At 48.7% G+C, this 25810-nt stretch overlaps 3 protein-coding genes and 1 long non-coding RNA gene across 4 annotated transcripts; 3 read left to right on the top strand and 1 right to left on the bottom strand.

Annotated features, from left to right (window-relative positions):
• Nucleotides 1-141: 141 nt before the first annotated feature.
• Nucleotides 142-2247, top strand: SLC25A5 (solute carrier family 25 member 5). Its single transcript, XM_026123111.2, has 4 exons — nucleotides 142-361; nucleotides 498-984; nucleotides 1103-1243; nucleotides 1853-2247. Exons 1-4 carry the CDS (start codon nucleotides 251-253, stop codon nucleotides 2008-2010), a joined length of 897 nt encoding a protein of 298 aa, XP_025978896.2. The 5' UTR covers nucleotides 142-250; the 3' UTR covers nucleotides 2011-2247.
• A 1961-nt stretch (nucleotides 2248-4208) lies between these two features.
• On the top strand, nucleotides 4209-9065 carry LOC112997237 (uncharacterized). The gene is made up of 3 exons (XR_003262650.2): nucleotides 4209-4294; nucleotides 6637-6742; nucleotides 8968-9065. It is a non-coding gene; the product is annotated as an uncharacterized LOC112997237 (long non-coding RNA).
• Nucleotides 9066-9166: 101 nt separating this feature from the next.
• Nucleotides 9167-12881, bottom strand: STEEP1 (STING1 ER exit protein 1). The gene is made up of 7 exons (XM_026123139.2): nucleotides 12705-12881; nucleotides 12321-12438; nucleotides 11912-11953; nucleotides 11201-11339; nucleotides 10605-10694; nucleotides 10375-10467; nucleotides 9167-9625 (listed from the first exon to the last, which is right to left on the bottom strand). The coding sequence occupies exons 1-7, from the start codon at nucleotides 12826-12828 to the stop codon at nucleotides 9563-9565; spliced, it is 669 nt and encodes a 222-aa protein (XP_025978924.1). The 5' UTR covers nucleotides 12829-12881; the 3' UTR covers nucleotides 9167-9562.
• A 1849-nt stretch (nucleotides 12882-14730) lies between these two features.
• On the top strand, nucleotides 14731-23949 carry UBE2A (ubiquitin conjugating enzyme E2 A). Its single transcript, XM_026123090.2, has 6 exons — nucleotides 14731-15036; nucleotides 15326-15406; nucleotides 15495-15520; nucleotides 20795-20884; nucleotides 21924-22012; nucleotides 22477-23949. The coding sequence occupies exons 1-6, from the start codon at nucleotides 14993-14995 to the stop codon at nucleotides 22603-22605; spliced, it is 459 nt and encodes a 152-aa protein (XP_025978875.1). The 5' UTR covers nucleotides 14731-14992; the 3' UTR covers nucleotides 22606-23949.
• Nucleotides 23950-25810: the final 1861 nt, after the last annotated feature.

Genomic DNA, 25810 nt, shown 5'->3' with positions numbered 1-25810 from the left:
CGCCCCAGCCCCGGGGTGCCGGATGCCCCCCCGCCCCGCTGCGGCGGCCCCGCCCCGCGCCCGCAGCCAATGGGCGGGCGGAACGCGGCGGCGCGTCGCTGGGCCACGCCCCCCGCCCACGTGGCCTCCCCCGCCCCTATATAAGGCGGCCATTTCGGCTGCGCGCCCACCGCCCGCAGCGCCGCTTCCCGCCCCGGCTTGCCCCGTCCGTCCCGCTCCGCTCCCGCCGCCGCCTCGCCCGCCGCCCGCCATGACCGATGCGGCCGTGTCCTTCGCCAAGGATTTCCTCGCCGGGGGGGTGGCGGCCGCCATCTCCAAGACCGCCGTCGCCCCCATCGAGAGGGTCAAGCTGCTGCTGCAGGTGAGGCGCGGCGGGGCCGGGCCGGTCCCGGGGGGGCGGCGGCGCCTCCCCAAGGTCGCCGCAAGGAGGGGAGGGGGCGGCGGGGGGGCGATGGCGGCCGGCGGCGGCGGCGCTGACGGTCCCGGCGGCCCCGCAGGTGCAGCACGCCAGCAAGCAGATCGCCGCCGACAGGCAGTACAAGGGCATCATCGACTGCGTGGTGCGCATCCCGCGGGAGCAGGGCGTCCTCTCCTTCTGGCGCGGCAACCTGGCCAATGTGATCAGGTACTTCCCCACCCAGGCGCTCAACTTTGCCTTCAAAGACAAATACAAGCAGATCTTCCTGGGCGGCGTTGACAAAAGGACCCAGTTCTGGCGGTACTTTGCGGGTAACCTGGCGTCTGGGGGCGCCGCCGGCGCCACGTCCCTGTGTTTCGTCTACCCCCTTGACTTTGCCCGAACCCGCCTGGCAGCTGACGTGGGTAAAGCGGGGTCTGACCGAGAGTTCACGGGGCTCGGTGACTGCCTGGTCAAAATCTTCCGGTCGGATGGCCTTAGGGGCCTTTACCAAGGCTTCAATGTGTCCGTCCAGGGCATCATTATCTACAGAGCTGCCTACTTTGGCATCTACGACACTGCAAAGGGTAGGTGGACTGAAATTCAGTTGAAATAGAGATGCTGGACTGCAGCAGATCTGTAGCGTATTTCGGCACGTGCTGCTCGCTCGCCCGGTGTCCTTATGCGAAACTTTCTCCCCCCTAGGCATGCTTCCTGACCCAAAGAACACCCACATCGTCGTCAGCTGGATGATCGCTCAGACGGTCACTGCTGTCGCTGGCTTGACCTCCTATCCTTTCGATACGGTTCGTCGCCGCATGATGATGCAGTCCGGGCGTAAAGGAAGTAAGTTTCTACCCCCTGTGCAGGGAGGTGTTGGGCATCCCCAAAGAAACAGCTGGTGGTGGATCTCAGGTAAAGGCAGAATGGCTTCAGCAAGACCTATAGATATCCTCTCTTTCTGCAAATAGCACGGTGTGAGAGGGGCTGCAGAAGCATAGGTAGGTGTTAGGCTGGAGGAACAGATGGATCAGCCTCTCTGAACCCCTATAAGGGGGCGCACACAAGAAATATTTCTACCAATAGGCAATAACAGCAGAATTTGCCCAAGGATGTTGCAAACTAGCATCTCTGGGCCAAGAAGAGATGTTCCTCGTTGCAGGCATGGCCTGGCTGACTATGCAATAGGTGATAGGTGTTGGGTCTGGGAGTGTTGGTGTCTAGCAAGTAGTTGCATTTTGCTTGAACGGGTTCTTCCAGTGTCTTCTAGGGATGATGCAGCTGCAGCATATCTCCTGGGACAATATTGTCCGCTAGTGTGATAATACTGGAGAATGCAAGCCAGGAAACAGGATTTACTTGAGACTGTAAAGCTGGTGTGATGCGTTACGCCATTTCTCAGCTGAATTTGGGGGTCATGGGCATCAGATTCCTAATGATCTCTGTTTCCTGCAGCTGACATAATGTACACTGGCACGATTGACTGCTGGCGGAAGATTGCCCGCGATGAGGGTTCAAAGGCATTTTTTAAAGGTGCTTGGTCGAACGTACTCCGAGGAATGGGTGGTGCTTTTGTCCTAGTCCTGTACGACGAAATCAAGAAGTACACATAAGTTATTTCCTGTTGCGAACTGGCATGTTGTATTATGTAATCTATGACCATTCATGGACTGTATCAAAACCACCTAGCTACTAATTGGTGGCAACTGGTATTTATACAGGTTGGCATGGGGCAGGGGTGACTGCCTGCCCTGTCTTCATGGAGTCATTCCACTGATGGGACTCAAACATGGTTTCTATTTCAATCACTCCAGCTTAAAGAGTATGGAGAAATAAAAATGTGAAACCGACCTCACTTGTGTTGTGTTTGTTCTCCCAGCAGCTGCAGTGAGGGGGCTCTGCACATTTTTGTGTAGAGAAGGTAGGATCCATCCTACATGCCTTGCTTGCTGCTAGCTATGCCGGGCCTCCAGTAGGCAAAAACAATGCTGCCTGCCAAGAAAGCTGTGTACAATTGCCTCCTAACAGAGGCTTAACAGTACATGCTGGAGTCAGGACTAGCAGCTCTGAGGCACTTTTTCCAGCTGGCCTTTCCAGAGCCCCCCAGTAACTAGAGATGATGTGCTGGCTATATACCACCAGTGCCTGTCTTTGGCCTGTCTGCTCTGGTGCTGATGCAACCTCACCCTTCAAAGCACCAGCCCTTCCCACTGAGCTAAACCCCTGGGAGACTGGAGAAATGTCTATGGAGTATTTGCTGTTGTCTGGAAGAGCAAGGAGATGGGATCACGTGCTCTGGCTTAGAAAGCAAGTTATGTACTCAGGCATGTTAAAACCCAGCCAGAGAAAATAAGTGCAGGTAATTGCTACTGTTCTGTACATCCCCTGGCTAGCCTTGCCCTTCTGCGAGGTGTGGGGCTGCCCAGACGCAGTAGTTGAGCAGAGGGCTGGTTCTGTGCCTGTGCTGGCCTTGCCCAGGCGAGGAGCCAGGTCTCCAGACCCTCACTTACCTCTGAGCAATAGGCTCCCCCCAGTCTTGAATTTGCAGGTGTGTGGGGGGAATTCCTTCGTGCCACTGGAGCAATTTGGGGAAAACACTACAAGCCTTGGCAATGTGGGTGGCTTGACTTTTATCCAGGCTACTCCATGGCTCTCTGAGCTGCCTGAGCAAAGCTGTTCAGTGTCTGTCTGGGGAGCTGGGGTGGGTGAATAGATGCTCTCCTGGCCCTGGCTCCCTGTCCCTCCTCAAGGCTTCCACTCCTTCAAAGAATCCCAGTTGGCTGCTCAGGCTTGTTTAAAGCTGTTGATCTCAATCACTGACACTGATCTTGACCGCTGTCCAGGGCAGACAACAAGCGCTTGGGTTGCAAAGGGTGGTAGTCGCTTTTGTTGCTGAAATCAGCCCCAGGTGAGCTGGGTGTGACAGCGCAGTGCTGTCTGACTGCAGCCGAGGCTGCGTAGTCCCGTCTGCATGGACAGATATCTGCACTGCTCATGGGAGACAGTCTTGTTGGTCAGCACCGCTGTTGGTTTGAGGGCTCTGCAGGTGGTCAAGGGGCTGCAAATCCACCTTCCTCTGCTGCACCAAGTGCCCTCAGTGACACCAGTGGGTGCCAGACAGGCTGAGGCGTGGGGAACCACCCAGGCTGTCCTGGCCAGACACCCCAACCTCGGCTGTGCCGTTGAGCCAAGAGCCTTTGCTGGTGCTTTCACATGGCCCTTGGGCTCATGCAGTGTGAACCCCCCGCTGCCTGCGGTGGGAATAAAAAGGACTGAAAGTTTCCCGGTGAGAAGCAGAGAAACTGCAGGCAGCACGTCTGGGCCTGAAAGGTGGGATGCTGCCACAGCAGCCCTGTCAGGGAGCCCTTCCCTGCTACCCAAACGCAGGTTCATTAACTGAGGGTTCTTCGCTCTTACTGCCTTCAGCTGCTGAGCTCTCCTGAACTGCAAAGGCCTTGCCAAAATGCTGCTGATTGCTCCGTGAGGGGCTTCCTTACCTGGCAGGGATGCTGCCGGCTGTCAGCAGGGTGAGGACGATGGGGGTGAGTGCATGGTCTCTTTCTGCAGGTGGTGGTGGGTGAGGGAGCGCTGAGACAGGCTATGGTGCCCAGCTCTAAAGCAGCTGAGCCAGAGCACCTATGGGGCTCAGACCCACAGCTCTCAGCGGAGTCAGCGGCCAGGAGAGGAGCGGCTTCCCTGCGCGTTTCCTCCTTCATCGCTAATGCAACAGTGCTACAACACCCACACCCCCACACACCCACACACACCCACACACACACCCCCATGCTGTGCAGCCTGCTCTGTGCCAGCCTTGCAGTGATGCTGAGCAAACTGAGTCAGTGCTGTGCTGGGCACACTGGTGGCTGTCTTTGGGACTCGGGAACCAGCCTAACATATGTACGTATGTTACAGTTGTTTTTTTTGTTTTGTTTCTTAGCTCTGGTGCGTGGGAGCCATGGGGCAGAGCTAGCCGTGAGCTTCCTCTCCGCCTCACCCCCCGAGTGCGCAGCTGGGCAGCCGTCCCTGGCCTGGGGCCTCTGGGGCTCGCAGGGGATTTAGCCTTCCCCTCCCGGGAACTCTCCAGTGAGCGGCCTCAGCTGCGGAAACAGGAAACACGGCTTCAGATGCTGCTCTTGCCTGCAAGCCTAAGAGCACGTTACAAAAGGGCTAAGGGGACTGGTCTGCCCACGGCCAGGCAGCGAGCTGAAAGCTGCCCCGCAACACGAGCATCTTGCCCACCGGGCTGTGCTGCCCTGAGGGTGGCAGGATCCCAGGGGATTTGGTTTTTAAACAAAACTTTCCTGTGAGAAACAGTGAAAAATCTATGTTGCCTTTTACCGCTAAGGGGCTGTGCCAGGTCCAGGTGTCTCTGCCCCTTTGCTGCCTGCTAAGGGGCGAACAAACTCCCGTGACGCTGCTTTGATCTCGGCATGCGCGTGGGCCCTCTTGGCAGCCGGGCTGCTGTAAATCCCGGGCTGACGAGCTGCTGACGCAGCAGGGCTGCGCACGGGATCACATTAAATATTTGCAGTGGCTCGGGCAGGCGGCGAGTGGTGCAAAGTGCCCGGGATAGCTGGGTGCGTGCCAGCCTGGCGGCACCCGCCGCAGCGGGGCTGCCTGCGGCCGCTGCCCTCTCCTGCCCTGCCTCGGCTGCGTTTGCCCCGGAGGGCTGTAGCCCTGGGCACCGAGAGACATCGGCCCTTCGGGCAGTAGTAGTGGTTTTAAATGGCTTTTTCTCCCCCACATGCGGCTCGCCAGGCGTTTTCCCGGGGCAACACCAGCCCCGCAGCGCGCGTCGGCCCTGGCAGCAGGGGCATCCTTTCTTGGCTGCCTTTGAGGGAAGTAACTCACAGGCTCCAGAGGACCAAAACTCCCCTGAGCTAGATAACGGCCTGGAAAAGTGTCTGAGAAAGCGCGTCAAGACGGTGAGGGGGCCAGCAAGGCCTGCTCTTACCCATTTCTACTGATGGGGACGGCATTGCAGCCGGAGCGGGGGGCTCTGGCTCAGGTGGGCGGTCGGCAGCGGTGACAAAGCTGGTACCAAACTCCCCGGGGTCCCGCTCTGGCCCTGGCCCCATCACTGCCCGAGTACCAACGCAATCAGCAGTCTGCGCGGAGTTTATCCAGCCACCGCGACGCCTGCCCCAGGGCTCGCCTTGCTCGGCCGTAGACGTGAGCAAACCTGCGTTTGCAGCGCAGCCCCATCGCCCTGGAGCGAGCCGATCCCCCAGGCTGCGGCGTCCCCCAGCACCCACAGCTGCCCCGACCTGCCGCCGGGAGGTGACAGCAGGGTCGGGAGCACAGTCTCCTGTGCACACAAATCACTAATTAATGCGCTGAAGCTAACAACAGAGCCATAGTAATAATTGAAAGGTTTATTATGGCCAAACGATGTATTCATTTACCAGCAGGAGTGTACTGTCTATGATGCACGAACTCTTACTTTAATAATTACTGCAGGCCAAAGTCGTGAATAATTAATCAAGGCAGACAGGCTCTCACAGCGTGAGAAGAAAGCAGTCTCTGTCTAAACCACCAAATCTCAGCTAATTTTGGGGAAACTGGATTTTTGTTTTGAACAATTATTTCCAGCATGAAAGTGATGGGGTATGAAACCGTCAGGTGTTGCCAGCAGCCTCTCTTACCTGGCTTCACGCCTGCCTGACTTATCTTTGCTGAGCGACAACCGGCTGTAAAGGAGGCCCCTCTGTGGAGGACCTTTGCCAGCTCCTTGTGATTTTCTCAGCTTGGCAGCACTCCTCTTTCGCCGCTGAAGGAGCTGGAAAAGGGCTCTGCCGGTGTTTAACATGCTCCCGAGCAGGACTGTGCTGGCTGCCCAGGGCTGGTGCGGTCGCTGATGTGCTCAGGTAACTGCCAAAAGCCATTTCTTCATGCATGCAAAGCCTGGCCTGCGCGCAGAGCTGGTGCCACTCCGTGTGCACAGTGATGAGGCTTGAACATGGCTATATGACCCTGGGGACGCTATTAACCCGCCTGGAGCTCAGGCAGAGCGGGAGGCCAAGCAGGTAAATGCAGAGCCAGCTTTAGGCCAGCTTCTGAACAAGCTCAAGGGTTACCAGCTCCCTCTGTGCCCCTGCGATGGCATTGGCTGTGTGTGGGGTGGCAGGGAAGGAGGATGCCGTGCTGCTCCCCCAGGGACACCTCCAGTTTTCGTAGGTGATTTCTGATTCACTGTTACTACTTCTATTTAGCATGTACAGACTATGTACATTTTACAGGTTATGAGGAACAAGACAGCTTTGCAACACACAGAATTATTCTGACATGGTAATTCAGGCTACGCTGTTCCTACTGGGCTGTCCAACTGAAGGAAACGTACTTCTGGTAAGACTGGCCGTGTTGGCATTATTTTTGGAATAGATCTCCTCTCCTACTTTCAATCCACATGTTGCCTTGCTTTGGAATAGCTCCAGGTCAGGACGAATTCTTACGTACATGATAGCCCTTCTTTGGTTTGAACACTGTTGCACGTTAGCCATTGCTACCAGGGTATGTTGCAGAATGACTAGTTGTATTTATTATGATAGGACTCTCTAGTTTAAACTAAGGCTTTCAGCTAGAAGATCCTGCTTCCTGTTGCTGTAGTCAGATAACATCTTTTAATTCATTTATATATAGAAATTTAAAAAAAAATTCAACTTGATTTAAATTCTTTTGAGCCAGATCTACTTAGACATGGTAAGAAATACATAGTTAATAATGTTTTATATCAGATTCTCCATACCAAAGATGTTTAGCCACAAACTGCATAGCTAGACTGTATTAAAAATATCAAAGAGATGGTTATCTTCACAAAATCCTTCCTCCCCTTTCTGACTGGGTCCATGACTGAGACAACCTAGGCAACTCTCTATCTACAAAACTGAAAAACACTTGCTGTGTATGGGCTGGTAATCTAAAAGCCAAAAAAGGAAAAGTGCTTTTGCTGTGCTGTGCTGTTAACACTGCCTCGAGGCTTGCGTTTTGCAGCTGAAGAAGTTAATGGTGGTTGGTAACAGGTACTTTGGACAACTTGTGCTGAGCTGTGCATTTACCAAACTTTCTTTGTGCTTTATCAGTCTAACTGTGCTGAAGTTCCTAGCCCCATTTCAGCTGGAGCCCTGTGTGGTTTTGCTCCTAACTTTAGCCATAACCCTAACCGTAAAGCTAAACCTTACCCTAACTGTTAGTTGAGCATGTGTGCCTGCGGTCAGTCACACTTGGTACCTGTGCCAGCAGCACACACAAAACAGCCAGCTTTGGTGTCTCTAGAGAAAGCTACAAGTCATGTTTTCCTGGCCTGTGCTTTTGTTCCAGGCGTTACTTGAAGCAGGACCATAGTTCACCCTCTATGACAACTGCAGACTCAGTACAAGTCTGCGTCCCAGTGGACCTCAAACTGTTCAGAACCTATTTCCAAATTCCAAAGCTATTTTCTCTCTTTGGCTTGAATTTCCTGTTTTGTTTGTTTGTTTGTTTTGTTTTGTTTTTTAATAGAGAAACTTAAATACAGGTATGTTAGCCATGAAGTACATCTCCCAGTTCCAGAACAAGAGGTCGCTGAATTCAACAGTATTTTGCATATAAATGATGTCTTTCTTCTGCCTTTCCTCGCAGTCCAGGGAGATGCTCTGCCTTGGGTGGAGGGAAGACCAAGCTGGAGGTTATTTTGGGCTTGGGTAGCTCCTGACAGGAACCGTGAGGCCCTCCCCTGGCTGCACTGTGTTACCACATCAGGCAGAGGGGCCTCTTTTGGGTGAAGGAGTTGTACTCACTCCTTTCTCTTGCCCTTCCCAACTACACACACAACCCTGCAATAGCTTAACTGACAAACCTCTGGGAACAGGCTTCAGATTAGCACAAGATCATCCCCACAAGATCAGCACTGCCTCGTGTTCACTCAAACATGTGCTTACCCCGCCCAACATTAAATCAGCACGCTGACCTCTGCCTGCCAGAGCTGACATACACATTCCAGCCTGCCAACTCTGGAAAAGAGTTCCCCCTCTCCTTTACACCTTATTTTCCCAAAGAAAGAAAGGATACACCCTTAGTCTAAGCAGACCTTGGTTCTCCAGTTAATTTTATAAAGCCAGACAGAAAGTCTTTACTGATTATAGGAACTTCTTCCATAATCACTGTGGGAGATGCTTCATCTTGTACACTACTCACAGACTGTTTGGGGATAGTTGGTAGAGTAAGAAAACCCATGGAAATGTGTTTTAGTTCAAACCCATAACATGGCATTTAATTCCCAGTAGAGAAACATGGATTATGGAGTACCATTAGACTGTGTAAGAGATACAAAGCAAAATATTCTTGCCCAAACAAGGCAGTATGTCTATACATGGATTTTTTATGTTGTCCGACTCTTTAATGGTCGGTGCATTCAACGGTTAGTTTGGTGATGGAGCTATATTTTAATTTAAATGATTGCCAGTTATACCAGTAAAGTTTCAGACTACATAGCATATTCATTAATGGTCTAGTGGTCTGTATCTGCCAGGTAACTGTTGGTATAGTTTTAATTGTGGAATTCCGTAAAATGGCTGCTTTCTGTTGTTCAACAGGAGCTAAGACTTAGAAAGCTACTGCCAAGCCTAAACCGCTACCTCTGCCAGCCTGTCTGCTGACCAGGGTGAGAGGCAGTGTGATTCTTAAACCTTGCATCTGAGTCGTTCCAGCCTGTGATGAAATGGCAGCTCTCTCAGCGTGTACTGCATGATTTGGACACACTTAAAACACCAGAAAGAACAACAGGCACACAGCTTACTTTTGTAAGGATTTCTTTGTTGCACAATTGACCTGTTGCTCTAATACATTTATGGAAATCTTATGCACATCTGAAAACTATTAAAAGGTGCACTGAACCCATGCAGACACCCAGTAAAGCGTTTCCCCAAAACTAAGTGTTCTGGCTGGAATAGCTTGCTATTTGGCATAGCACTGGGTGTGTAAAAAAACTGCAGTTTCAGAGAATTTTCCAGTGCCATTTCAGTTATTAAAATATCAGAGCATCACCCATACTAGGGAGAGACTCAACCTCCAAGCTGGTTGCAGCACATTGCTCTTGAATATTGTCCATTATTTCTGCTACGCTGACAGAGCCGCAAGAGTTCCTGGTAGTTCTCTCCCGTCTCCAAACACCCAGCAACATGGAGCACTTCATTTGAACTGGTTATCGATCAGGGTTCCTTTCATCTTGGCTTTCTTGGCTTCCAGCTCAGCCTGATTAAGAAAATTAAGACAGAATGAAATAATGTCTGGGAATGTTTCCTTTCAGTGTCCATAATGTCTGGTCTTTTATAACCACAGGAAGCTTTTCACACCAGGAACAAGAGTAGCTCAAGTTCTTTACTGACTCGTTCTTCTCCTGAGGTGCCAAAAGGGGAGCAGCCTTCAAGGTGTGAAAAGCCCAAGACTAACTACACAGGAGACAGTTTCACACTTTTTATCCAAAGGCAGGAGCTGCAAGTTTTTTCCCCTCTACTGTCTTGTCACAGCAGGTAGGAACAGCTGTGATGTGCTTGCCATTTCTTCTTCAAGTGCCCCAGAGCTGGCAGGTCCTCCACTATGGCCTTAGCTCCCACTAACGCTTCACAGCAAAGACCCGCTCTGGCAAGCAGGCTTGAGAGCACAGCACTGGCGGTGCTCTGGTTGGCAGTGCCTCAGCATGGTTTGCCCCTTCCACCTTCCTTGTCTGACAGGTCATACAGAGTCTCCCTGCAAAAGCTCTGCTGGCTGCTCCTTGGTTAGCTCGAGAGGTGTTGTGTATGCTTTTAAGTTCAGGAGGACTAGAGGAACACCTCTGTACAACCCGTAAAGGAAAAATGGTCCGCGCAAAGCTACAAGTTACCTATGACTGTACCAGGACCTCTCTATACTCTGATATACTCAGTCTGATTTGCAAGATAACTTCTCTGTACAAAGCCAGGAGATCTCAGGGATATGTGTTTAACAAAGAAGAAAGCACTCACCAACTCCTGTAGCCTTCTTTTGCTCATTCCTTTGCGTTCCAGTTGCTTCTCAATCACTTTTGCATTCTGTGCATAGGAGTCTGCAATCTCCCTCTGAAACACATAGAGTGTCACTTTGCAACAGTAAACCCTAGACTAACAGCATCTCATCCAACTGGTGAGGTAATCGTCAGCTCTGATCCAGCTGCCCAGCTCAGATCTGACTGGCACTGAGGGCAGAGAAAACTCACCGCTTCAATCTCTTCCTCCTCTTCATCAATTGTGGAGACTGTGACTGAACTGAATTTGCCCATATCTTTGGTCCGTTTGGTCATCATCACCTGTGTGAGAAGCAGAGTGTTTTGTTAGACTCTGGGAACAGCTGAGTCACTAAGTGCTCCCCACCCCAAAGCTTTTAAGGCTTCTGTACAAGTCATTAAGATTACATGGACTCCATGGGTGGCACAGCAGAATCAGCCCCAGTGATTTCCAGGCTCAAAGCTGTCATTATCAGGAGCAAACTCACCTACGTCTTGAGAATCAGTGTGCTTGGTAACACAGACTGAGAGGCGACTACCAACCTGACCTGTTTACAAATGGAAACCTTCTGGTAACTGAGCCCAAAGATCAGGCAGAGTCCAGATTTCCAAATTTATTTTGCTTTCCTTTAGTTCTAGGACTCCAAGCTGCTGCAACCTCTGTTAAGGAAGACTAAAGGCACACATGGAGAAGACAGAGCTGAGTTATCTTATTATAGGTCCTTTTCCTCCACCCAACAAGTCGATTTTATCCACTGCACCTTTCTGAAAAGCAGAGACAGCCTTGTTGTTGCTCTAAAGCTGAATACCTTTTTGGGAGGCTCTTGTTTCTGAGTATATATGTTTGTTTTCCCAAAGCCCTGGCCAAACTTGACCACAGCACCATCGACAATGAAAGTCACTGGGGCATTTTTCTGTTGGTGTTGATAAAAGAGCAGCAGTCCACACCTGAAAATAGAAACACATCTAGCTGTGAGAAAACGCAGATTCCAGATTCCCATAGCTACCTAACAGATGGACTCTAAAAATTACTAAATAAAATCACCACCACCATGCTCCTGTTCTTGCAACAATTAAGGGTTGAAATGTACTTTGAAAGGCTGAAGCCTTTTACAAAAGCACATGATACCAGAATAAATCAGCAGCCATTAAAAATTAATTAGTAACTTCTGATTTTGATTATACTAATGTTCCAATTTTCCTTTGCATTCAGTGACACATGCTTAGCTCATCCCTGTTCTCCTAGGTCACAAAAATAAGTAACACAATAAAACGAACAGTGCTGTACAGATATGACGGGAAGTATCAAGCAATATTCTAGTTTTAGATTTGACATGAATCAAGGTTACAAAACACTGTAACAGGCCCTTCTCAGGAAGACTATTTTCAGTAACTAAAACAGGGATAAAAATGTTATTTCTAAGGAGGCAGGGCAAATCAAGGAGGATTAAAAAAGGAAAAACGTCAACAACCATGCACAGACATTGGTTTCTGTGAACACTGCCTCTGCAGTCACTTACTTGCCACATTTCTTTCTGTACTGCCGCTCTATGCCTTCTGGCCTGGGGAGAGAGAGAAAGCATCTTCAGAAAAGTGCACAGGCACCAGACGTAACCACTCAGCTGTCAAAGGAAGTGACTCTAGCAGGATAGTGAAACGAAGGCCGAGACGCTCACGTTTCCCAGATTACGAACGGGCTTTGAACGATGACGGGTATCACAGTCTCCCCATCTGGGATAACAACACAGCAGATAAACGGACATCGCAGATGGAGGGTAAACGGGGCAGACACTAGGGAAGACGAGAGGTGTAATCCTTAGCAGGGGGGTGACACAAAACCCAAGATCCTTCACCAGCCCTCCTCAAACCCCCGTTATAGCAGCCTCCGTCCCCGACGGCAGCGGGAGCGCGTCCCGGCTGCCGGCCCACCTGCGCAGGTAGACGCTCTCCTCCTCCTCGGCGTTGCAGAACTTGTGGGCGTGTTTGGCGGCGTCGATCACCCGGGCGCGGTCCCGCGGCCGCATGGGCAGCTTCTCCAGCTGGCAGTCTGGGGGCACGCGGCGCCCGGGGGCTGCTCAGGGGCCTCCTCCCCGGCCCCGAGCGCCCCGCTCGGTCTGACCGGCCGCGCCACCGTGCTAACGTCCCCCGCCCCGCTAACGGCCGCCGCGCCCCTCCTCCCCGACTAATGGCCGCTCCGCTAACGGCCCCCCGCTAACGGCCGCCGCGCCCCTCCCCCCGCGGCTAACGGCCGCCGCGCCTCAGCGCCGGCTGCGGGAAGGGCGCTCCCGGGGGCAGCGGCGCGGCGCAGCTCACCCAGCACCAGCACCATCTGCCCGCAGAGGCAGTAGTAGACGTGCAGCGGCTTCTCGCCATCGTCGTACTCCTCCCTGTCGCGAGTGTCGGAGCACACCACGGAGCGCGACACCACCTTGGGCATGGCGGCGCCCGGCAGCACCGCCCCGGCGGGCGGAGCCGCGGCCGCCCCTGTCCCTGCCCCGCCCCTCCGTCACGGGGAAAACTGCCAGCGCAGGAAGAGACGCCGGCGCCGGAGCGCCGCTTCCCGCGGGGCAGCCAGCGGGTGACACCAACGGGCCGCGGCTGTTCCTCCTGGGAGCGGGAAGTACAGGACACCCACAGCCTTCCGCACCGAAGGCGCTAAATGGGTCCCATTTCTAACCCCAGGACACTGCAGCGCGATGGCATGTTACAAGCAAAACAGACCTGCTGAATTCGGGCCTTAAGTATTAAAGCAACAAATCAACTAGACTCATCTGGGCCTAAACTCAGCATAAAGGCACTCCGAGTTGCGGGGAAGGGAAAGACAGCCAATTTCCTTTCAAACAGCTCCCTTCAACTGTGTCCAGGCTTTCGATCATCTGCAGATGAATTGCAATTTCTTGCATACCTGAACACAGAAAATGGAGCAAAGCCTCTGTGACAAACATCAGTAGCTCATCTGTTTATTATTGTACAGTCTGAGTAAAAGTAGGAAAGGTCAAGAATAAAACCGTTTTTTCCATGCAGCCATACAAGCAATATTTTTAATGTCTGATAAGACTTAGCTTTTTCTTTCTCTTACCTTAAAACTTCTGCTAACGGTAATGAGTCTTCTGCCCGTCTTTTGTCTTAAGCCACCTCCCCACATAACTGTATTACATAAGTTACAAACATGGATAAGTTACAGAAACAGGGCCTACCCAGGCTATTCTAGGCAGCAGCAGAGATAAGTTCTTTACTCTCAAAGGCTACAAGAAAGGTAGAAGAGAGATTATTCTCTCTTAAAGATGCAGTGAGAGCAGAAAAGGTACCATAGCAGGTGAAGGAGTAGAAAGCTCTCCCTCTGCTCTTGCAATTATCAGTCAAGATACTAAAGACTTATTTTCCTGCACTAACTAACAAATTTTAATGGAGAGTGGATGTTGGCCCAGAAACAATCCCATGCAAACAGAAGACAACACATGGAAACTTTTGGAAGAAACATTTAGTGTGAGTAAGTGAATGATAATAAACCATGGGCCCAAAAGATGCATGAAGCTATCTACCACCCTCCCCCCCCCAAAAAAAAAACCCACAATCAAAACACAGCAGCAAAAGCACACTGCATTTACCACTGATTTACCATCGGAAAAAAAGTACAGGCAGCAAGTTAGCTACTACAACAGCAGTTACTGCAACATTACTTCCAGAGGACCACCAGTGCACGAGCAGCACCCCAGCGCCAAGCCTGCGGCCTCTTTCCAGGGACATGAGGGGCAATGCAACCCAACGGCCTGGAATCAGCGCAAAAAGCTCCCAAGAGCCCTCGTCCGCAGCAGCTCTCACTTTAAACAACAGACCAGCCGGTGCTTCAGGCACAGGCAGTGCTCCCGAGGAGGTCCTGCGCCGGCATCGCTGTTTTGGGCCGCGCTGGAAGCACAGCGGCCTCAGGAGCGCCTGGCAATAGCCCGGCCAGCCCCGCCCCCGCAGCAGCTTGCTGAGGCGACGCTTTAAGCAGCGAGCGACGCACAGCCATTAGTCACTCCAGCCTGCAGCCGCAGCTCCTGCCGCCGCACCACCCCCGCCCGTGCACCCCGACCGCGCTCCAGCCGCCCCCCGCCCCCGCCGCCATTTCCCGTGCTGAGCGGCGTCCGAGGCGGGGCCGCCGCGGCCCGCCCGTCCCACCAGCAGCGCCGCCGCGGGGGGAAACGTGCCATGCGACTCTGGGGAGGCAAGGCAGCCCGCCCTCTTCCCATGACGTCGCGGGCCCCTTCTGCTTCCGGCTGCCCCCGTCCGCGGCAGGCGTTGGTACAGTCCCCGGTGCCTTAGGCCCCGCCCCTCGCCCCCTCCGCTGCGGTGGTAGAGGCGGCTCTGGGGGCTCAGCGGCATCCGGCTCCGCCCCCACCCCTGGCGGCAGTTGGTACAGCCCGGGATCGCCGGGCAGCAGCGGAGGAGTCGGCACAGCCCGCGGCCTCCCCCCGCGCCGGCCCAGTGGTAGCGGCCGCGATCGCTCCTATTCTCCAGCGCCGCTGCTCCCTTAGTCGGAGCTCGCTGCCGCCGCCGTCCCTAGGCGCCGCGTCTCTCCCTCCGATAGTGTATGAGTGATTTATAACCCCGCGCCCGCCATGTCCACTCCGGCCCGTAGGCGCCTTATGCGAGACTTCAAGAGGTATCGAGGCCGCTGGCTGAGGGGAAAGGGAAGGGCGGGCGGGAGGAGGAAGAAGGGCTCAGCTCCACCGGGGGAGGAGGGGGCCGGCACAACATGGCGGCGGGGTAGGGCGCGCTCCGCTGATTGCGTAGCAGCGGGCCACGCCGTCTGGCAGCGGGTTACGCTGTTTGCGCAGGGGCGTGTAGCTACCTGCTCGGGTTACGCCAAGTGCGCAGGGCCGGGAGTGCGGGGGGCGGCCGCCGCCGGGGGCGGTGGGGCCAGGCGCCTGAGCCCTCCGTGTGCCCCGCAGGCTGCAGGAGGATCCCCCGGCCGGCGTGAGCGGGGCCCCCTCCGAGAACAACATCATGGTGTGGAACGCCGTCATCTTCGGGTGAGTGGGGCCGGGGGTGGCGGCGGGGGGCGAGCCGAGCCGACGTGCCCGCGCGGTAACGCTGTGCTCTGCTTCTTCCCTCCTCTAGGCCCGAGGGGACCCCCTTCGAGGACGGTAAGTGCGGCCGAGGGCTGCGCTGCTGCTCAGGCCTCTCGGGTAAAGGGTGGCTTGGCACGGCCTTGGCAGGGCCCTGCCGCGGGCCTGGCAACAGGTGTGGGCCTGGGGCGGAGAAGGGACCGGCGCGGGAGCCGCCTGGCAGGGCCCTGCCCCAGGAGCCTGCGTCCGCACTGTGCCCACGGCTCCAGTGAATCTCTTTCCTTCCCCCCTTGATAAAAGTGGAATAGGTGTAGACTGCTGCCTTGATTTACAAAAACATGCAAATTAGCCTGTAGACCTTGATTTATGAAAATGTACAAATTAGAGCCTGTAGAGGCTTGCTCATAATCACTAAATCAGGCTCTCCTCGGTCTGATCTGATGTATCATTTTAAGGATATCTGAGCATTTTTGTTGAATTCTGGATCATGTTTTTAGAGACACATAGTTGGAGCACTGTCAAAAACCTGGTATAGACCCGTTGTCATTAGGAATGCTTTATCTTGAGCTGTGTCTTTTCTGATGCTGAGAATGCTTCACAAATAAGTCCCAGTGTGAGTCAGGTAACAAGGAAATGGGCTGGGTATTTGAGGAAGTTCAGAAGTTTCTCTTCTTGCCGTCTACCTCACTCTACCGCAATCAGTATCATTCAGGGTTACTGCTTGTGCACTACTTGTTTCTGTCTGGCTTACTCTCTTTTATAGTTCTACTGATGCTGTATGAATGTTCTCACATCTTTGTAAAAACTTGTTAGACATGAAATACTGTCTAACTGAAATCAGCGATGCATTTTTTTATTTTAATATACTTTCAGTGCAGGGCTATAATTAATCCTAGATCTTCATGACTCATGACAAAAGCATAGGAAAAAGTCTTTAACTCTTAAGTTGTTCTTGTTCTTCATCATTAGAGGTAGCACCTGTAGGCAGGCCTGTAAATTCAAATCTTTTCAGTGAAGATTTTGAATACTTTAAATATTTCCGACCCAAGATTTTTTTTTTCTAAATATGTGATTATACAAGAAATTTGCTATAGATGCCGTTTCACAAGTCTTAACGTGGTTCGGAACTTGAGTATTCTCTAACAAATACCACAAAAATGGTATGAATGTCTTCTATAATCTCATTTTGGAAACTTAAGAGAAAGACTTCCTTAAGCTTCTGTGAGGGTTGCTAGAACTACCTGGGTTCTTGGTACACCGCCACTGAGAGAATGATTTGCTATTTGGAGGCCCTCTCCTTCCAGTGTGCACCTGGTAGATTGCAGGTTGTTTCCATGTTCAGTCACTTCCAGTTCAGCATGAGATAAACAGATGTTCTAAGGGCTTTTTCCATATATATCCATTTCTTTGCTGAAGACTGGAGACTGCTTCTGGTGCCCTGACATATTGATTGTGTCTGTGGCTTTCCATTAGGTAGTATAGTGCCTTTATCTCAAATACTTAGGGCCTCTTGCACTCACAGCAGTTTGAAGTTTAAAGTAATGTTTGTGTTGGCTACAGCTGTCCTACTGCTTTGGTTGCTCTAATAATATAATCTTGGTGTCTGATGGATTGCTCTTTTCATAGCAAAGTGTGTGTTTTCACAGCGCACGCTCAGGAAAAAAGATATGTCTTGTGCTACAGGATATACTTATCTCCTTTTCCCTGGCACATATCTTACATTGTGCTAGATAACAAAATACTAAGTGGTGCCTAGAGATATGGATGTAGTGGTGTCCGTGTGCTTTTTCCTCTTAACTGAGAGGACTAATGGTAGCACAGTTTAGATGCAGTTTTAGCTTAATGTGGATGAAATGAAAGGACCTTTTATTTAACAGTACTGAGATGCTAGTTTGGGCTTGTTTTGTAACTGTCCAGCCCCTGGTGAATCAAAGGTACACTAGAGTTCTGTAACCCTTCCTGTAAAGCCTTTGCAGGGCTTAGTTTTTGAAAAGTGACTTTGTATTTGGGTTTTTGGGCTCTGTCACTTCCTGGTGATACTGTTAGCCTTCAAATACCTGGGTTTATGTGGAAGTAGCCTGCGGAAATTTTCTAGTTAAACTAGAGCTATAGTAATCCCAACACAGTGGAAATTAGTTTGTTCACCTTGTTCTGGTGAGGCCCTTCTTGAATCTCAAGTTCTGAAGTTTCCCAGGTTTGTCTGAACTGAAAACCTGAAGTTCAAATGTGTTTTTCTTTACTTGCCGTGCTTCTTACTTGTTTAATGCTGCTAACAAACTCTTTCCCTCCACCCCCAAACTTCAGAGGGTGTTTTCACAACTCGGTATGCAGGCTGACTCTGCCTAGGAGCAAGTACTAATTTAGATCAGCAGCATATAACTTCCATCTTCTGGCTGAAGAGGATTCAGTTGTAGGTGTCTGCAGTAGGATCCTGGGGTTATTTGTGCTACCCTTTGGTGTATTTCTAAGAATCTATATTGTATGGCGTTGAAGGTGATAGTGCTCTCACTGATGGAAACCCAGGCTCTCCCAGTCCCTCAGACTTGTTTCTCTGAAACTTGGTTGTGATACTGTGGCTAATGTAGGATTCCTGGTTTAGAGAGAGTTAGAAACCTAGCTGCTGCAGTATTGTCATCGTGCAGGAGGCTTGATCAGAGAAAGCAATGTGTTTGCCCTCTGTATGGTTTCTTCCTCGCTTAAGGAATGTGGATTCTGTATCCTCATGCTGGAGAGGAAGGAATTGTCCCTGCTTTGTGACACTGGACTTAAGGGAGCCAGTCTTGCTCCCTGCGGCTAGAAGGGTGAGGCTGGGATGCTCTGGGCAGGGGTTACACGGGCCAGCCCACAAGTCATGGGGAAGCCTCCCTTTTAGGCATACTAAAGTCTCAAACCCTAAGACAGAAGAAGCAGAGCTACAGGATAAGTGCAAGATGGAAAAGAGAATGCTCTCCTAATATCAGGCGTTAACTATCGTGACAGTGAATGCTATGCTTTTTGTTTTAAAATTGGCTGACTAGGATAAGTTGAAAGGATCACCACTTGAAAGCTATAAAACTAATGACAGGAGAGCCTGTGGATGCTGAAGGGTCATCCCCAGGGTTGCGTGTCATCACACCTCTTCTGCTTGTGTAGGCTTGAGATGCGAGTGACCCTGAAGTTTGGTTCAATGAAGCTCTGGAATTGTCCTTCGATAAAGCTAGAAGACAAGGTGTTGGGCACTGTGGGAGCTCTTGAAAAGAACCATTACTACTCTGGATCTTGACTTGGGAATCTGAGAACCTAGATACTCCTGCTGGAAACTGTCTAGCCACTCACTCAGGTCTGTGTTGAAAGTAATGCACTGTCCCTAGTGGGACAGATGGCTTCCCTTTCTCTCAGCAGCTTTAAATGGATTCTAAGACCAGACTGCCCTCAATACTACTTCTTGGCCATCTTATCTGTCCCCCTCTGCTCCTGCTTCAGTCAGTGTTCTGGAACAACTTTCATTTTCTCAAGTGCACATGTTGACCTCTATTTGATGGTTGTACTAAGTTTTCAGCCTGCTGCTTGCCTAGTCACTCTTCCACAGAAGAAAGAGCCTGCTTTAGTACTTTAGAGAGAGGAGGATCCTGAGTCCAGAGCTAGGGCAGAGAGAGTTGGCAAGTTCTCTAAGCATCTGATTCTAGTGCTGATACTGCCTGTGATTGTCACCATGTAGGGAAAGAAGGGTAGTCTTAAGCTGGCTGCCTGCAGCTGGCAGAAGTTGTTACTGAACTCTCCAGTGCTGGCTTTCAAGCTGATCTAAAAGGACCAAGTCTCAGACCTGCCTCTCTGGTTCTGAATTAGTCAGAGTAAGACTTGAAAGCCACACTGCAGACTTCCATTGATTTGAATGATCGTAGTGCACAGACTTCACTTGATCAGTAAGTTACGCTATTCTTGTTCCCTTCATTTTACAGTAAGATGGCATACTGCTCTTATGTGTTGTTAGGCTAGTAAGAAACAACTAGCATACAAAACTTTTATTTTTAGGATGTCTCAGAGCTTTTGGTACAGCAGTGGAAAGCATCAACATCTGTGCTCTGTCGTCATACCTGTACTGGAATGTCAAAGCAATGGCCTTTATTTCTTACAACTCAACTTTGTAGTTTACCTGCTTATAAAGGAGAGCAACCACTGAAAATATTGTTGATCCATACTGATTTGACAGAAGGGAAAGGGGCTGAAAAAAATCTGTTTTATGGCCACCAGTCTGTTTTCTGGCATGTCTGCCAGCCAAATGAGGGAATACCTTAAATTAGACAAGTGCTGGAAAACTTTCTGACAGTACTGAGCAAGGATGAGCTTTATATTTGAACCTCTGAGTGCTAATTTAGGCATGGAGCAGGAGGTTGGGGGGGGGGGTATAATTCTTCATGAAAGAAGGCGCCCCCCCCCCCCCCAAAAAAAAAGTATTATCTGTTTGCTGTGACAGCTTCTTACAGTTATTACTATAAGGTACTTTCCCTTTACAGAAAGAGAGAGAGATGTTTGTAGGAAGGTACTGCAAATATTCATCCCTAGGCAAATCCAGACACTCTGTACTGTTTCCTGGCCGGGTGACCCTGAGATGACAGCATAGTGAAGAGAGCCTTGCATGTTTTGCAGTGGAGTATGTGTAGTTCTTTAAGTACTGATTTGAGTGGCTAGCAGTGCTTAGACCCATATTTATACAGCTTGCTTGACAGATTCTTTGTTCTCAGATTGTCAGAGCCTGAGGAGAAGGGCTAAAATAAGTTTGACTGAAGGCTGTTAAAACATTTGGATTGGAACTTAACTGTACAGTACTCCGGCTCCTCTAAACCAGCCTTTCTCTGAGGGAAAACTAGTTAGTGTGGAAATAAATGTTGAGTTTTGCTTTTTTTGGTTGTCTGGTTTGGGTGTTGCTACTCTGCTACAATATTGTCTGATTGCCTCAGAGTTGATGAAACTTAAGCAGAAAAAAAAATAAATAAAAGTAATAGCATATTTCAATCTGTAGGACTTACTAAATCATGGCCTGTTACACAGGTGCTATTAAACATCCACTTGCTTGTTCTACAAAGCACTGGAATTAAGCTTTCCAGAGGAAAACTTCAAGGGTGGATTTATTTTCTTACATACATCTTTTGAGTAGGGCAGTAGTTGCACCAGTAAAAAATTGCAGGAGAAACTCTTCTAGCAGTGCTATCTAGAACACAAGAGTTGATCGCTGTGGGCTCGAGCAATCTGAATGCCAGCATGTATGTATGACCATAATTGTACCGGGCTGTACTTGCAGAGGGACACTATTTGTTCATCCATTGTGTAAATTTATTCAAAATAAAACATTACTTATCTCTCTTTCAACTCCAGGAACTTTCAAACTTACAATAGAATTCACAGAAGAATATCCAAATAAGCCACCTACTGTTAGATTTGTCTCTAAAATGTTTCATCCAAATGGTAAGTACTTGCATAATGCATATTTTAACTACAGCTTTCTATAGCTTTGTAGAAAAAATTATTTTTAAAGCTTTCACTGTCTAATAAGCAAGTAAAATTCCAGTGTGATTCTGCATAGTTTCTGTGGGGATGGATGTGTGATCAGTGTTCAGACTCTAAATGAAAGGGGCAGTAAAAGGAGCCTCTTAGCTTACAGGTGTTACAGCAGAGTATTGATCATATTCTTTCCTTTCTCAGCTGTCTGTTAAACCTGAGAGAAGAATACTTCATACTTGCTTAAATAGCAGATGCCTTGCTCTTGTTATACATACATACATATGTAAATATATATATTTCATATGCATATCATCGTAACACTTTGGTCATCACTGCAGTTATCTTTAAAAACAAACAAAAGTGACTGCCTGTAAGAACTTTGCCTGGCATACTTTGAAATGCAGTACTGGTTTCCAGCTATAGGTGGTGATAATAAGATCACTTCATTAATCACCTCCCTTGGTAATTAAAGGTTGGAGTTGCATTCCTTGTCACCAAACATATCAGCTTCATGAAGAAATTCCTGAAACTTTCAAATGCAGCACTTGTGGGTTAAGCTGAGTAGGGGGAGAAGAGGGCAGGTTCTTCTAGAACTGTCATAAGAAAGTTGACTGGACATTAATTGTTGTAGATACTTTTATGGGGAAGCCTTATATGTAAACAGCTTTTTGCTAGTTTTCTGTTTGGTTTCCATGTAGGTACCTTAGTAACTTAGGTTTTTGCCTTAAATCTGTTCATACTGGTTTCATCCTTTCCATAGCAGTAACAATGTTGCAGAGAAGCCTGACTGAAGAATAGGCAGGGGTTGAATTTAAATATACCTCAGGCAGATGCCAGTGACAGGCCTCATCTGTTCCTACATAGTGTTGGCTTTTTAGTCTGTCAAACACTTACTTTTTCTAGTGTTTGTCAGTAAATAGGTTTTCAGGAGCAGGTAACACTAGGAAAAACTGAGTAGTTCTGCAACTTCTGTTTTAAGCCATTCTTCTTGAACCTTTTCTAGTCTATGCAGATGGTAGTATATGTCTGGATATTCTTCAGAATCGTTGGAGTCCTACTTACGATGTCTCCTCCATCTTAACATCCATACAGGTAAAGAGATAACTCTGCATGAAAAGGCAGAATTAGATTAGGATGTTTTGACAAACGGCTCAGAAAAAGTAGGCTTTTGCTCCTGATAACAAAGATCAAAGTGTAGTTGCTATGCTGGCTGAAGTATGACTACTTACCAGATGTAAATTGACTGGACCTATTAACAGTAGGTGGTCATTGAGGGTTCACATCTATTGAATGCACTGCTTCGATCTTGCTGCTTGGCTGTCAATTAAAACACATTGCCTAGACTGCTAAGAGTAAGACTAATAGAAAAAGCTTCCAGTAACTTACAACCAGAATAATACAACCATTAGTTAAAACACTGTTAGTCTTAAGGATTTATTGTATATATTTAGATGAACTGGTGTACTTTTATTAGTATGGATACTTTAAAGAATGTTAGAGTATTTGCAGCACATACAAGTCTAAGTGTCTAAGAATCTCTTTCTCTCTTTGCACAGTCTCTATTGGATGAGCCAAATCCTAACAGTCCAGCAAACAGCCAGGCAGCTCAACTATACCAAGAGAATAAGCGGGAATATGAAAAACGGGTTTCTGCAATAGTAGAACAGAGTTGGCGTGATTGTTGACCCAGGATGATGCAAATGAACACTCTGGTGATGAGGAAAATCATATATGAAGTGTCTGAGTCATCATCTTCCTCCTAGCATCACTGCATTTACTTTGAAAGCAGAATAGCTGTTGTGCTGTTGCCACCCTCCCTTGCTGAAGCTTCTTTTCCTTGGACATCAGAAAGCACCCACTTTGAAGTCAAATGTACTGTACTTGGGTTACTTGCAAAAGAATTACTGATGCTGAATTCATTTCTGTGGTCCCTCTCCAGTCTTAGGGCAGTATTGTGCATTTCTGTAGTGTACACTAAGCTTTTAAGTGTAATTGTGTTATACACAGTGATGCTTATGTGTAGCTTGACAAAAGGGATGTTTATATACATACTTTTTTTAACTGATATTACTAAAGTGCTGATCTGTCCAGGCTGGTCATTTACCTCTACTATTGGTTTAGACCCCACTGCATTTGTAAGTAGTGAGTAAAGAAACAACCTCTTGTTTCCCATTTGTACTGGTTTATCAGCTTCTTACCCATGAAAAATTCTTAAATTCCAAAATTGATTCCAGTTCAACTGATTAGTAAGACCATGGGATGCTAGTTGCTTCTGCACTTAATGTGCAAGATTTATGTATAGCTATACATAAATCACTACAGTTATGGTACTTTGATTTTTGCTTAGGGTGAGAAACAACCCTCCCCCCTTTTTTTAATTTTAAATAGTGTGTTAAAGCACATGCCTATAGAGATTGCTTCAGTAAGTTTCTATAGTCCTGTCACTGATGCATTACGGGACAGAACCAGGTAGAGCTGTGGTACTCTTGAGTAAAAGACCTTCCAAATTAAGGAAGAAGTAGAACCGAAAGTGTTCCAAAGGTGGAAGAACTTTTCTTTAGTGTCTTTCTCCCTCCCTCCCCTTATTTTTATCTGTGAAAGATAAGTTTGTTGGGATCCAACTTTGCTTCTTGGAAAGCTCGAATAAAGAAGTATGGGGGTAGGCACTTGAGTCTCTGCAGTTCCTGCTCTTTGTAGATTACTCTGTGGTTTGTGTGAGCTACTGCTGCATGCTTCAGTTAGTTTTCCTTCAATTTTATGAAAGTATTTTTTCAACCCTGAAAAAACATTTGTAAGTCCAGACTCACTTTTTTGTAAGGCTAAGTTTGTACATTTGGATACAGTACCTTAAGCAGCAGCGTGGGATGAAACCTACAATTGTGTTGTCCACTGTTCCAGTGTCTTGTGTGCACATTGGTCCGTTAGTTGAGAAGTATAACTTTGCACAAGTAACCCATGTAAGAAACTGTACATTTTTCAAAACTTGTAAATAAAGTGTAACCTTAAATGCTTATTGTATAAATAGGCAAGAGATGTATAAGTGTGGTTATTCTAACTTGGATAGTAGATGTCTTACAAAGGTCTCTTTTGGCAGTAAGTGCCATGTACCTGCTTAAGGCAGGATTGTGAAATACTTCCTTCCACGAAGGTGCTGTCATGGTTGGGGCAAACTATAGTGAGGGTATGTATAATAAAATCATTCCAAAGCCTGAAGAAGGCTGGGGGAAGGGGAGGGGGGAGAGGAAAGAGGGGAAGGCCAGGACCAACTAACAAGTAGAGAAATAGAAAAGCAAACAGGGCCTTAGCAAGGAAAGCACTTGCAGGAACCTCAGGACAGTGATGCTTCTAGGAGACATTGCTGGGGCAGGTGGGGCTATGGTATTGCTCAGCTATGTACCAAATACAAGAGTCATATTTCTACTTCCTTCCTGTCCTATGACGGGATTTAAAGTGACCTAACTCTACAATGAGGATAGAAGCTACCACAGCATTTATAGTGAGACTTACTCCTTTACTGCTGTGAACAGGCCTTCTGGCTTAAGTGGAAGGGCCTGACACCAGACTTCTGCAGGCTCTAGTAAACTTATATCCAGTGCAGATTTTTTACAGTTAAAATCTTGCCTAAGTTATACTTGCTGACTTTCCTAAAGGACAGATTGTTTCAGCTGATGGCTTGTAGCAGCTGCTTATGTCAACCACAAAAAAAGCTCTCTACAGGAGCTTTGTGTATGGAGCTAGATCGGACAACCTCTTGTGTCTATGGACAAGACAGCAATTCTGGCTCAAGTAATCAGCTCTTTTGTTTCTTAAGGAGGCCCTGTGCAAGGCTGCCCAATTCAGAGCCAAGCAATTAAGCATGCAGCTAGTTCCTCTTCCAGCCCAACACCTCTAGCCTGAGCACTCAGGTGCACACATCAAGTTACAGTCCGGCATCGGTCTTTCCTTCAGCAACCTCCACCCCAAAAATCTGCATTGATACAGAAGACTGACAGCAACAACACAATACACTAAGGATCTTACCCCTGTACCATCTGTTACTGTTTCTGCAAGCTATTATAACAAATGAGTCTTTCTGAATGGTGAAGTGATTCTAGCATCATAGAAAAGACTTAGCATCAATCCCTCCATTTTTTTTAATATGTCTGCTAGTTGCTTTAAAAAAAAAAAAAAAAGTGGACTCTAAGCCAGCCAAAAACAAGAGCAACGTAGAGATGCAAAAATCTTGCCCTTATGCCTTCATCCACTGACTTAATTTCAAGCCATATAGTGCTGACTCCAGAAAGCTTACATAAACATGCAGGTGCTCAAGAGGGTAGTAATTGTTTAGGTCCAGCAGCTAACACCCAATCATCCAAACATACAGCCACCGATGAAATAGGAAGGTGACACAAGAACCATGCATATTAAGGTACCATACTTGGCAAAGATTTATGGAGAAGCGTCAAGGCTGCTACCCCGGACATGAAAACCCCTTCCACAGATGACTACAGCTAACCACCTTTGCTGAGGTATCATGACATTTATGCACTGCTGCTCTTTCTACCTTTCTTGGAGTCCCCAAGTTTTGAAGACCTGCTGAATAACCAGCAGTTAGGGAGAGGGAGCTACACTCCTCCTGCTTGCAGGAATAGCTGCCTAGATATAAAAGTACCAGGCTTCTTCCACTCCTACATTACCATCTGCTATAGTCCAGAGTCCCTGAGAACAGAATTGAGAAGCTGAGATAAGGAATAGCGCACAAAGAAAATACTTCCAGAATTACTGCCAAATTATTTCTCTTCAGAGAGAGCATCAGCATGATTCTATTTGAGAGGATCAAGCCAGCAGAAGCTGTGCTGAAGCCATCTAATTAAAGAGAGGAAGGAATGCTTGTTCCTTCCTGAGCAAATC

Source organism: Dromaius novaehollandiae, chromosome 11 (genome assembly GCF_036370855.1).
Source record: "Dromaius novaehollandiae isolate bDroNov1 chromosome 11, bDroNov1.hap1, whole genome shotgun sequence".
Lineage (NCBI taxonomy): Eukaryota > Metazoa > Chordata > Aves > Casuariiformes > Dromaiidae > Dromaius > Dromaius novaehollandiae.
Note: the sequence above shows the minus strand (reverse complement) of the source record. Positions and strands in the feature narration are given on the sequence as shown.